Source organism: Salmo salar, chromosome ssa16 (assembly GCF_905237065.1).
Source record: "Salmo salar chromosome ssa16, Ssal_v3.1, whole genome shotgun sequence".
NCBI lineage: Eukaryota > Metazoa > Chordata > Actinopteri > Salmoniformes > Salmonidae > Salmo > Salmo salar.
In genome coordinates, this window is record NC_059457.1 from 72,628,355 (window position 1) to 72,641,896 (window position 13,542).

Genomic DNA, 13,542 nt, shown 5'->3' on the forward strand with positions numbered 1-13,542 from the left:
TATGGCTAAACTCCAATGTACTGATAGAGGAAAAAAAACTGTTGTCAAAAGGATTGACAGCAGTACAGTATAAGAATTCTAGTCATTTGGGAAGAGGTTTTGGATGTCCCAATACCTTGGCATCGGGTCTATGAACTGACAAACAACAATTGACACATCAATCCTTTTGTTTCAATTTAAGCTATTACAAATACTTCCTACAAAAAGAACGCTCAATATATATGGGACATTGAACAGTCAGCCTTGTGCAGACTCTGCTACGAGGAAGCAGAATCACTAGAATATATTTTCTGGTTCTGTCTATTGGTGGCTCACTTTTGGAGTCAGGTCCAGGGATGGTTGTTACAGTGAGGAAAAAAAGTATTTGATCCCCTGCTGATTTTGTACATTTGCCCACTGACAAAGAAATGATCAGTCTATAATTTTAAATATAAAAATCCAGAAAAACGCATGTCAAAAATGTTATAAATTGATTTGCATTTTAATAAGGGAATTGAGTATTTGACCCTTCTGCAAAACATGACTTAGTACTTGGTGGCAAAACCCTTGTTGGCAATCACAGAGTTCAGACGTTTCTTGTAGTTGGCCACCAGGTTTGCACACATCTCAGGAGGGTTTTTGTCCCACTCCTCTTTGCAGATCTTCTCCAAGTCATTAAGGTTTCGAGGCTGACGTTTGGTACCTCGAACCTTCAGCTCCCTCCACAGATTTTCTATGGGATTAAGGTCTGGAGACTGGCTAGGCCACTCCAGGACCTTAATGTGCTTCTTCTTGAGCCACTCCTTTGTTGCCATGGCCGTGTGTTTTGAGTCATTGTCATGCTGGAATACCCATCCACGACCCATTTTCAATACCCTGGCTGAGGGAAGGAGGTTCTCACCCAAGATTTGACGGTACATGGCCCCATCCATTGTCCCTTTGATGCGGTGATGTTGTCCTGTCCCCTTAGCAGAAAAACACCCCCAAAGCATAATGTCTCCACCTACATGTTTGACGGTGGGGATGGTGTTCTTGGGGTCATAGGCAGCATTCCTCCTCCTCCAAACACGGCGAGTTGAGTTGATGCCAAAGAGCTCCATTTTGGTCTCATCTGACCACAACACTTTCACCCAGTTGTCCTCTGAATCATTCAGATGTTCATTGGCAAACTTCAGACGGGCATGTATATGTGCTTTCTTGAGCAGGGGGACCTTGCGGGCGCTGCAGGATTTCAGTCCTTCACGGCGTAGTGTGTTACCAATTGTTTTCTTGGTGACTATGGTCCCAGCTGCCTTGAGATCATTGACAAGATCCTCCCGTGTAGTTCTGGGCTGATTCCTCACCGTTCTCATGATCATTGCAACTCCACGAGGTGAGATCTTGCATGGAGCCCCAGGCCGAGAGAGATTGACAGTTCTTTTGTGTTTCTTACATTTGCGAATAATCGCACCAACTGTTGTCACCTTCTCACCGAGCTGCTTGGCGATGGTCTTGTAGCCCATTCCAGCCTTGTAGGTCTACAATCTTGTCCCTGACATCCTTGGAGAGCTCTTTGGTCTTGGCCATGGTGGAGAATTTGGAATCTGATTGATTGCTTCTGTGGACAGGTGTCTTTTATATAGGTAACAAGCTGAGATTAGGAGCACTCCCTTTAAGAGTGTGCTCTAATCTCAGCTCGTTACCTGTATAAAAGACACCTGGGAGCCAGAAATCTTTCTGATTGAGATGGGGTCAAATACTTATTTCCCTCATTAAAATGCAAATCAATTTTTACAAATTTTTGACATGCGTATTTCTGGATTTTTTTGTTGTTATTCTGTCTCTCACTGTTCAAATAAACCTACCATTAAAATTATAGACTGATCGTTTCTTTGTCAGTGGGCAAACGTACAAAATCAGCAGGGGATCAAATACTTTTTTCCCCTCACTGTATGCCATAATATCAGGGACATGGAAACTGTATTGTTAGGAGATCGTGTTTTTTCAGATCAGTCAATGGGAAATATGATTATACTCTTGGGTAAAGTATTTATTTTTTTGGCAATATCGGTAGAAATGTTACAAGGACTCAAAAGACATCATAGTAAAATGGAGGGATGTATTGCAAAAGGAAATATAAAAATGGCATTATACCGGGAAAGATGGGTTAATCTGTAGACATTGGAGGGTTGGATTTACTATCAGAATGAATGGTGGATTGGCCGCTGTGGGTGAAAATCCAGCACTTGAAGCAAGGGGAAATTAGCAATACATGTATAATTGTTTAAATACAGGTCTCGTAGATGTGAGCGAAAATAGCTGTAAGTAGCAGTAGAAGTATTGTTGTCCATTAGTTTACTCCAAGAAGGGTAGGGATGGTAGGGTAACATTGCATTTTACATGTCATTGGAACAAATACAAGAACAGAGTTTGGTTAAGTTGGTATGTATATGAGCAATACGAGTCTAAAACCACAGAATATTAAACTGGTCATCCAAAAGTTACAATGATTTCAGCCAATTTTTCCTACTGTATGCATCTTACACAAATAGGCCAAATAAAACATGATCATCATACAGTATGCTGTATAAAGAGTTTGGATAACTTTCTATGGATCTAATTTAACTGCACTGTATATAAGTATCTGAATATGTAATAGTGTGTAACCCCAGGAAGAGTAGCTGCTGCATGTGCAACAGCTAATGGGGATCCTAATAAACTAAACTATGGATGTAAATTGTTTCTCTATGGCTGTGGACACTTCTAGAATCTTCCCCGTGATGACAGAGACCTAATCTGCAGCCATTATCCAATCGTTGCCTCTTTCACCACGTGTGCGCAGACACCATTCTGTTGGGAGGCGTGGTAACTGGTGTTTAGGACCATCTTGGTAGGCACATTGTCGTAGATACGGTTGTCGTGGCGAGGCAGGAAGCCCCTCTGCAGCTTGTGCTCCAGGTGCATGTGGTTCTGAGGGGGGAGACCAAGGCACGCTCTGAAAGGGAAAAGGGATACCTAGTCAGTTGCAAAACTGAATGCATATAACCACAGAGACCGGTACAACATTATTATTGGACAAGAGACAGGAAGTTCAGTAACAAACATTACGATTGGTGACCACTAAGACAAATCCCTAACAAGACAGGGTGGTATGTGTTCTGACCTCATGATGTTCTCAATGCAGGCTCTCTGTCTGAAGTAGGCATTGACCAGCGGGGCCCCAGGGGGGACGAGGGGAGCTTTGCACATGAAGGAGAGGATAGCCAGGACACTGTGGAAGGACTGGAAGGTCTCTGATCCTTGGGGCCGAACACATACACGCTGACACAACTCTGTGAGGAGGACCAGGTCCAGGATGATAGGGCTGGCTAGCAGAGAGTCCTGGAGAGAGACACCTTTGTTAGAAAAATCAGGTTGAGGTGTAGGTGTGTGTGTGTGTGTGTGAGACTCACCTCACAGGTGTTGTGCATTGCGATAGTGTTGGTTCCTCCCATCATGATCTCAGAGGTGTATTCATCCATCGCCCTCTTACTGTCCCCCACATACGGCACATACTTAATCACCACCTACACACACGCACAGCAAGACAACTGAGTCAAGTAATTCTCAAGAAAAACTATGGATACTTTCTGCCACATCGTAAAAGAAACGCAATGCTATTGATATCTACCAGGTATGAAAAAACACACACAAACATTCAACTCTTAACACAGATCAGGTTTCTCTGTGTTACACACACACAAAAAAACACCCGCAAACTTACACAGTGGTCAGGTTTCTCCCCTTTGCGGTACAGTATAGGGTTGGAGTTGACCATGTCATCCACCACATTGCTCTTGGAGATCTCCTTGGAGCGGAACTGCTGCGGTGCCGAGAGGTTCATACCATCGTTGTTGCCAAGGTGATTGTAGCTGACAATGGAGGTGGGCTGTCATGGCAACAGACGGCAACACGTAGCCTGGTGTTTACACACATGAAATTGCCCTTATACCTGGGTACTACCGTTGTAATAACAGTTTTAACATGTTGTATAGTAATTTTAGAATAACTTAGTAATTGTATAATTATGTACTTTGTCATTATACAAGTGGAACGGGGACTGTTCATATAACAGAAGTCCGATTAAAGTGAATGAAACATCAAATGGACTGGGTCGACCTCTCACCTTGATCCCAGCACTGATGAGGAAGTCGACCAGGACTGACTTGATCTTTGTCTGACCAGACTTGAAGTCATCTCCTGCTATGAACACGTTTCTCTCCACAGCCAGCTCTATCGCCCCAGGGACAAACGTGTTCTGGGGAGAACCGTTAATGTAGGCACAGCCCTCCAGGATACTGGCTACGGCAAACAAAGTAGAGGGAGACACCTCCCCACCTGACTGATAGAGACAGAGAGAGAGAGTGTAAAAGGGAGAGAGAGAGAGAGTGTAAAAGGGAGAGAGAATAGATCTGTCAGATCTCTACCTGTATGGCAGCCAGGAGATTCTTGGCCGTGTCGTTGACCCCGGCTGTGAGGTCACAGAAACGTTCGGTGTTGGCCGTCCACAAAACGATGACCTTGTCCACGCCGCTTGAATGCCGGAAGTCCTGAATGTCTGCTCTGATCTGCTTCACCTGGAGGGAGAGAGAGAAGAATCACTACTCAGACACACAGAGACACATAGGGTCTATGGGTTAAGAGATAAAGGGTTAGGGGACAGGGTGTACGAGGCACACACACACACACTACTTGGGATTGGGCGTACCTGTTCAGCCATGGTCCCTTTCAGAACGTTGTCTGCTCGGCCCGCCTGGTTGGCAGCTATGAATTCTGGGATATAGATGGAGGCTCGGGGTCGGAGGTTGCTCATGTGTGGGCGGAGCTTCTCCTGGAGGGACCAATCAAGGACCTCGGCTCTCTCCATCGCACTGCCCAGGTCCATGGATGAGATGTCCCAGCCTGACACACACACTCTTTATTTAATTAGTTAGCTAACGTTTTACAAACCTAATGTCTCTTCAAAGAAAACCCGTCAGACAGGCCCAAAAGAAGATAGAGGACCAGTTAGACTAGAGGACCAGAGGTGTGTACTGTATCTCTGCCTCCAGGGCAGTGCTGAATAATGGTGCTAGATAAACTGATAGAGTTAAACAGGAGGTTAAATAACCAGCCTGGCAGAGAGACATTCCACATGAAGCCTTTTACCTTCTCCTTCTCCACAGTGGCCCATGAAGAACTGACCTAGTGTCAGCATTCCTTCTCTGATTACATATAGACACACACACACCCATAGACAGACATGCACACATACACACACACACACACACACACACACACACACACACACACACACACACACACACACACACACACACACACTCCTTTACCATCAAAGACGATATCATTAGGGTGCACCATGGGTAGGAGGTCACGGAACGGAATGTTAACTTCCTTTCCATCTGGCCCCGGCCCTAAACACACAGTTGAGGACTGGAAGAGGGAACCGTAGTAGTTGGCTTTCTGGGAAGGGGGAGGGGGGTTCGAAAAGGGGGAGAGGGTAATAAAACAGAGACAAAACAAAAGTATTGAATAATAACAACATATTAAATCAGTGGTATTCAAACTTTTTCTACGGGGACTCCTTTTTTCCAACCAGAATTTCAGCCAACCCCACTCAAAATCTAATGACACAACCTTAATTTACCATTTACATTTTTTTGGGGGGGGGATTTGTACATCAACAAATAACCTTCAATTCACTACATTTTCATCTCTCTTATCAGAATTAAGAAAACCAATAAATAAATGCACTCAATTATTTTTCAAATGATCTTTTTCAAAAACGTTTTATATTATCCTATACAATAATGTTCACTTTTAAATTGTTTTGGCAAACCCACTGCAATTCCCCCAGGACCCCAACTTTGAATATCTCTGCATTAAATGGAGAATGATTTGAGGGATTTTTTCAAACAGGAAAAAAAGAACACACACATTTGGGGAAGTAATGATGCCCTGAGGCGGCAGGTATTCTAGTGGTCAGAGCATTGGACTTTTAACTGAATTGTTGCAATATTGAATCCCTGAGCTGACAAGGGAAAAAAATCTGTCGTTCTGCCCCCGAAAAAGGCAGTTAACCCACTGTTCCTAGGCTGTCATTGAAAATAAGAATTTGTTCTTAACTGACTTGCCTAGTTAAATAAAGGTAAAATAAAAAAATCAATATAAGGTAAAGGACTGCCTGTGTTGTAAACATTAGTGTGTCAGTCAATGTTAAGCCCTTAACACTCCATGAAACCATTGTGTGTGTGTGTGTGTGTGTGTGTGTGTGTGTGTACCCATCACTGTATTAGGGGTATAATGAGGCTCTGCATCAGGGGAGAGACATGTCTTTGGAAAATAGGCCAAAAAACTGTTACAAAGTAGGCTCAATGAGACACACAACACCTTACCTGTTCTCCAGTTTTGGTTCTCCAGGTGAGTCCCAGTCTGTTGGCCAGGACAGCAGCGGTGACGGTTGTCCCATTGTTTCCTCCCCAGCCAACTAGCATCACCCCCAGCCTGGGGACACGTCGCTCAGTATGGAACTCAAGCTCACTAACGGACGGGGTCACCTGGAGGGGTGGAGTCGCGAGAGTAACACAGTTAGAAATGAGATCGGTGATGCTGGTGTGTGTGTGTGTGTGTGAGACTTACTGTGAGTGTGTCTCCATCCCTGCGTACAGCAGTAGTATGGTAGCAGTATTGAGCCTCGATGTGTGTATCTGTGTACTTCACATTGGGATTGTTGATACGAATGTTCTCAGTCATGACTGCAGGCTTGAGAGAGAGTGGCACAGAGAGAGGCAGAGAGACAAAAAGAAAGAGAGTGATAAAGTGCAACAGGAGAGTTAGGGGAGATATTAAGACAGAGTTAGGCTAGGTGTTCTTTGGCTTCATATATTTATTTGAACAACTTAATTTCCACAAATATAGCAAAAAATATTAAAATTAGAAAAATACGTATAGACTGAATAAATTGATAAGGTGGCTAACGATGCAAATAAAAAAAAGTTAGCTAGCTCGCTTAACATTGACAATATGGTCAAACTATCTACATTAACAAATTTAGAGGCTAATTGTCAAAAGCGTATTTGTCATCTTTTGGTTAAAAAGATTAAACGTCTGTGGTGAAACGTCACAACATTTTCTCTGAGATTCTCACTTGAATTACGACTTGGAGGGTTGTTCAAGTGAAACGTCTCAGTCGGAACTCCGCACTTTCGATAGTAATACGCCACAAGCCATGACTGTGAAGTTAGCAGCAGTAGCGTTTAGCAACAATAGTCAAATCAGCGGTTCGCCTTCAAAATAAAAGTCCTGCATTGAAACTGATGCAAACTGATAAATAGTGGAATCATGCCACAATTGGACTGGATAATGGTGAACATGGTTGGAATGTCGTTATCATTTCAACAAAAGACAATAATGAATTAATTTTAGAATATACAGCAAAATCAGTTAATCACACGGTGGATGTAGGCCCAATAGACTTCAGATTTGCATTGGGCTTCAAATCAAATTTTATTTGTCACATGCGCCGAATTGAACAGGTGTAGGTAAACCTTACAGTGAAAAGCTTACTTACAAGCCCTTAACCAACAATGCAGTTTTAAGAAAATACCTTTAAAAAAAGTAAGAGATAAGCATAACAAATATTTAGACCACACTGTAAATAACAAAAGCGGGCTATATACAGGGGGTACCGATACAGAGTCAATGTGCGGAGGCACCAGTGTCGACGTGATTATGTACATGTAGGTAAAGTTATTAAAGTAGATAACAGAGTAGCAGCAGCGTGGGGGGAGGGGGGGCAATAGTCTGGGTAGCCCTTTGATTAGCTCTTCAGGAGTCTTATGGCTTGGGGTAGAAGATGTTTAGAAGCCTCTTGGACCTAGACTTGGTGCTCCAGTACTGCTTGCCGTGCAGTAGCAGAGAGAACAGTCTATGACTAGGGTGGCTGGAGTCTTTGCCAATTTTTAGGGCCTTCCTCTGACACCTCCTGGTATAGAGGTCCTGGATGGCAGGAAGCTTGGCCCCGGTGATGTACTGGGCCATACGCACTACCCTCTGTAGTGCTTTGCAGTCAGAGGCCGAGCAGTTACCATACCAGGCAGGGATGCAACCCGTCAGGATGCTCTCGAAGGTGCAGCTGTAAAACCTTTTGAGGATCTAAGGACTCATGCCAAATCTTTTCAGTCTCCTAAGGGGGAATAGGTTTTGTCGTGCACATTCACGACTGTTTTGGTGTGCTGATACCATCTTAGTTTGTTGGTGATGTGGACGCCAAGGAACTTGAAGCTCTCAACCTGCTCCACTACAGCCCCGTCAATGAGAATGGGGGCGTGCTCGTTCCTCCTTTTCCTGCAGTCCACAATCATCTCCTTTGTCTTGATCACGTTGAGGGAGAGGTTGTTGTCCTTGCACCACATGGTCAGGTCTTTGACCTCCTTCCTATAGGCTGTCTCATCGTTGTCGGTGATCAGGCCTACCACTGTTGTGTCATCGGCAAACTTAATGATGGTGTTGGAGTCGTGCCTGGCCGTGCAGTCATGAGTGAAAAGGGAGTACAGGAAGGGACTGAGCACGCACGCGAGGGGCCCCCGTGTTGAGGATCAGCGTGGCGGATGTGTTATTACCCATCCTTATCACCTGGGGGCGGTCCGTCAGGAAGTCCAGGATACAGTTGCAGAGGGAGGTGTTTAGTCCCAGGGTCCTTAGCTTATTGATGAGCTTTGAGGGCACTATGGTGTTGAACGCTGAGCTGTAGTCAATGAATAGCATTCTCACATAGATTTTCCTTTCATCCAAGTGGGAAAGGGCAGTGTGGAGTGCAATAGAGATTGCATCATCTGTGGAACTGTTGGTGCGGTATGCAAAATGGAGTGGGTCTAGGGTTTCTGGGATAATGGTGTTGATGTGAGAGTTTTTGGCCCTACTTACTGTATATTAGAAACGGCTGTCTAAATTGTTAAAAATACAATTCTGACAAATGTAACAGACAATGGATGAAGATATCATAAAACTTTGTAGCCTACTGGCACAAACAAATAATGATTGGAGATTGGGCATTTTGGTTGGAATTCAGGTATTCAAGTTTTTATCCGAACACTGTCAAAATTGTCAAATTCCCTTTATAATGACTTTTTTCCCTGCCTGGCTCTAGATTACACCTATCTATAGCCTACATAAGTCTCATCAAGAGGTTCAGATCTCTTGGCCTAACGTTAAAGCGGTTGTTTGACAGTCGCGGTACCCGGGGAGAAGTTGGAGTCCGATGTGGGATGGCGCCCTCGCAGAGGCATGTACACGTGACCAACTGGGTACATACATCAGTTCAATGTCTATTTTTGATTAACATTTGGTTGAGTTGTCAACTAACATGAAATCACCAGAACATGTCACATGACATTGGATTTAGGTCAAAATAAATACAATTTTTTTTTTTTTAAAGGGGGTGAAAAGAAATTCTCTTATATTGATGCCTTTTTGCAAATGCAACCAAACCAGCTTTCCACATTGATTCAACAACATAACATTTATTTTTGTTGAACTTACATGGGAAAAAAATGTTGATTCAACCAGTTTTTGCCCAGTGGGGAGGAACTTCGTTTAGAGCATTGGTTCCCCACCAGGGGTACTTGGCTTTTCCACAGGGGGTACTTGAGAAGACTCGAGACCATAGGCATACTGGTCAAATGCACATGACGGGGTACTTCAGGGGTACTCCGGGCAGAGCAAAATTCAGTTGGTGGTTTGGAAACCGAGAACGGTTGGTTCCCTATACCACTGGTATAGGGAACCACTGGTATAGAGAGGCGTGGGGACAGCTCTCCGGAAGGAAGTATTATAGCAACCTTAACCAATACCTAGCCATCTTGTCAAGAGGTTCGGATCTCTTGGCGTAGCGGTTTAAAGGTATTGGCCTGATAGTCGCTGAGCCAGGGTTCTATTGCGGGTTTGGGCTACCCCCAGGGGCGGAAATCCCGGGGGGGATGGGGGGGACACGACCCCCCCATCCTGGGAAAAATATGATTTGTCCCCCCCAATATATCACTGAAACATAACTATGTCATTTAAATAATATTAATAATACGCAATGAAAGCAATTGTGCTGATTATAGACACTTAATAGCGCGTTTTTAAGTTTCAAAAGATTGCGACCCCCCCCCACCCTTCGCCTCACAATGGTTTGATCCACTGCCAGTTCCTTAGTTGGCAAGGTAACAGAGGGGTCGTATCCACTGTCTGAAAGGCACTCAATGAACGTAACTGACGTGAGGTTAATCCAGTCAATCGCGCACACACACTAGCTGAATATGCAGAGCTAGCGGGCAAATATGAACTATTAAGCTAGCTAGTAATTATTCCATTTATGTGGCCTCGTCAAAGATGGAATCTTTGCTATCGTCAATTTATTCCAAGATCAGCATGCAGATGATGTAAGTTAGTGCTTCAAAGTCCCTGTGATAAGGTTAGCGATAAACTGAAGTCCAAACTGAACAGAACTACGCTCTCTTCTACCATTGTCTTAAATATATTTAATGGTCTCGTTGCAAAAGCTAAATTGTCGCAAGGGAACTTTTATTTATTTATTTTATTTCACCTTTATTTAACCCGGGTAGCAAAGATTATAGCAAACACCACTGAAACGGAATTGGTGCTCGCTAGCTTTGCAAATTCAGCTATTGTTGGAAGCCAGCCAATATGAAACAAACTATTAAAATTACAAAAGGTTGCAGCATATGTTGTGTAAATGGTGAACTCATACAGCTGTCAACTCTTGTCATTTTAATCCGTTTCACATTTGCTAGCTACCTTTTAGATCGAAGCCCAAATAGAATGATAAAAGATAAGATGATAGAAGCCCATCTCCTACTGTAAATAACCTACACACTGTGTGTGTGTGTAGCCAGCCAGCCAGGTAGAAAAATGGCAGAAAAAGACGGACATCAGAGTATTTTTCAGTACACCAAAATGCAAAGTAAGAACCCTAGTAGCCTAATATCTCAAAGACTAGTTGATAAAATGTTCATAAGAAATAAATGAAATTCTAATGGAAATGTTTCACAATGATGTCATTAGGCAGAGCAGGCAACAGATGGCACACAGACAGCAGAGTTGGGGACAGATATGCAGGGACAGACTGGCAGAGACAGGGAGTCTCAGGTAAGTTTGTTGAGTCTTTGTTTGGCAACATTATGAAAGGTTCTAAATTTTTTTTGACTTGTAAAATAGGAACATAATTGGAAAATGCCATGGATACCCCCACTCTCAACTTAAACTGGTGACTGAACTAAGATTTGTTAAAGGCAATGGTATTGCTGTTGTGATTAGTTGTGTAGTTTTGGGTACCGGTAGTTAGGAGTACAGCAAACACCTTATTTCTTTGGTTCCTCAATATACATTTACCATATTACAATGTAGGCTATGTGTTACAGCACTACTTTTGATGTCCCCGTCAGGAATTGCTCTTGTGAAAATGTCATGTAATTGTCCCCTCCAAAGTTGATATCTGATTTTCGCCCCTGGCTACCCCCAAAATCGCCTGAGATGCAAAAAAAAAAACATTGTATTGCTTTGAGTCTATTTCAGACATTACTGGAGTGTGTTTGACAGGTCATTACTAAACGTTAACGGGGAAAAAACTAATGACACAAGCAAGATTGGGTTCGAGTCTCCAGCGTAAAATGAAAGTAATCGATCCAGTGACAATAGGCTACAGGAAACACAAAGGAAATTGTTGGCTGAAAAGGAGAAATCCTCAGCTGGTCAGACTCGACAAGCGAGTTGATCCTTATACACTGTACAGCATTACCGTTAGATTGTGAATGCATGACATGGAGTTTCAGGCGAATCGGTGACTCCTACTGTAGCCTACAAAACAACACCATTCTGAAGAGTAGCCTATGTATGCACAGATATTAGTATCGTAGCTCCTATTACGGAACTTTGACAGTGGAAATTCACTTCAGTAGTAAAAAAAAAAAGCCTAGTACGCACTTAAAGACTACGCACTTTAGTCTACTTACCGTGGGATACGTTGGAGTCAGGAGATGGAACTTTCTCTTCTAAACAACAGTGGTAGGTTACGGACGGTTCTTCGTTGATTTGATAGCTTGCTTGTTTAGATTTTTCTGTTATATTTCATCTAATAGCCTAGTAAATCGCTCGTTCTCATGCGCAGCCCGACCTCTTCAATTCGTCAAGTGAGCCGAAGTGAAATGAAGGTATGATGTTCCAATATTCCCATTGCAAGTGCAGGGGAATATCCCTTAGAGCCCCGTTAATTTATAGATAGCTTAGTGGTAGAGCCGGAATGGCTACTTGTAGGCAGAGGAGTGTCTATGCAAAATCCCCGACATTTACATACACAGTTGAAGTCGGAAGTTTACATACATCTTAGTCAAGTACATTTAAACTCAGTTTTTCCACAATTCCTGACATTTAATCCTCGAAAAAAATCCTTGTCTTAGGTCAGTTAGGATCACCGCTTTATTTTAAGAATGTGAAATGTCAGAATAATCGTAGAGAGAATGATTTATTTCAGCTTTTATTTATTTCATCACATTCCCAGTGGGTCAGAAGTTTACATACACTCAATTAGTATTTGGTCGCATTGCCTTTACATTTTTTAACTTGTGTCAAACGTTTCTGATAGCCTTCCACAAGCATCCCCCAATAAATTGGGTGAATTTTGGCCCATTCCTCCTGACAGCTGGTGTAATTGAGTCAGGTTTGTAGGCCTCCTTGCTCGCACACGCTTTTTCAGTTCTGCCCACAAATGTTCTATAGGATTGAGGTCAGGGCTTTGTGATGGCCACTCCAATACCTTGACTTGGTTGTCCTTAAGCCATTTTGCCACAACTTTGGAAGTATGCTTGGGGTCATTGTCCATTTGGAAGACCCATTTGCGACCAAGCTTTAACTTCCTGACTGATGTCTTGAGATGTTGCTTCAATATATCCACATAATTTCCCTACCTCATGATGCCATCTATTTTGTGAAGTGCACCAGTCCCTCCTGCAGCAAAGCACCCCCACAACATGATGATAAGTTTCAGTAAAAGAATATGCAAAAATAGAGAAAATCAGAAAGGGGGAAAATATTTTTCCACGGCACTGTGTATCCTGATGCCTAGTCACCTTACCCCTATGCATATCTACCTCTATCACTCCAGCACATTGTAAATATGGTACTGGAACTGACTGACCCTGTATATATGTAGTTTGCTTACTTACTTTCTAGTGTTCTTATTTCTATTTCTTGTGTTTTTTTTTGTACTACCTTATGTTATTTTTAGTATTACATTGCTATTGATTACTGCATTGTTGGGTTTACAGCTTGCAAGAAAGACATTTCACTGTACTTGCGCACGGACATTAAAACTTGAAACTGAAACATTGTAGACCAGTCTCCTGGTGTAGCGTTCCATTACACTATAGTGTGTTTTTTAAAACTTAGCCTATAGACTTTGAGATATTTATGTATTTTATGACATTAAAGAGTTGTGGTATGGTATGTATGCCTCTCCCTAATGTCAATATGCTTTTTCTACTGCTG

General features: G+C 42.9%; 1 protein-coding gene across 1 annotated transcript; it reads right to left on the bottom strand.

The window, feature by feature from the left end:
- Positions 1 to 1,987: 1,987 nt before the first annotated feature.
- LOC106574492 (inositol-3-phosphate synthase 1-A) lies at positions 1,988 to 12,296 on the bottom strand. The gene is made up of 11 exons (XM_014150401.2): positions 12,012 to 12,296; positions 6,637 to 6,759; positions 6,393 to 6,554; positions 5,328 to 5,460; positions 4,706 to 4,899; positions 4,425 to 4,574; positions 4,124 to 4,339; positions 3,722 to 3,886; positions 3,411 to 3,524; positions 3,122 to 3,339; positions 1,988 to 2,953 (listed from the first exon to the last, which is right to left on the bottom strand). The coding sequence occupies exons 2-11, from the start codon at positions 6,748 to 6,750 to the stop codon at positions 2,764 to 2,766; spliced, it is 1,656 nt and encodes a 551-aa protein (XP_014005876.1). The 5' UTR covers positions 6,751 to 6,759; positions 12,012 to 12,296; the 3' UTR covers positions 1,988 to 2,763.
- Positions 12,297 to 13,542: the final 1,246 nt, after the last annotated feature.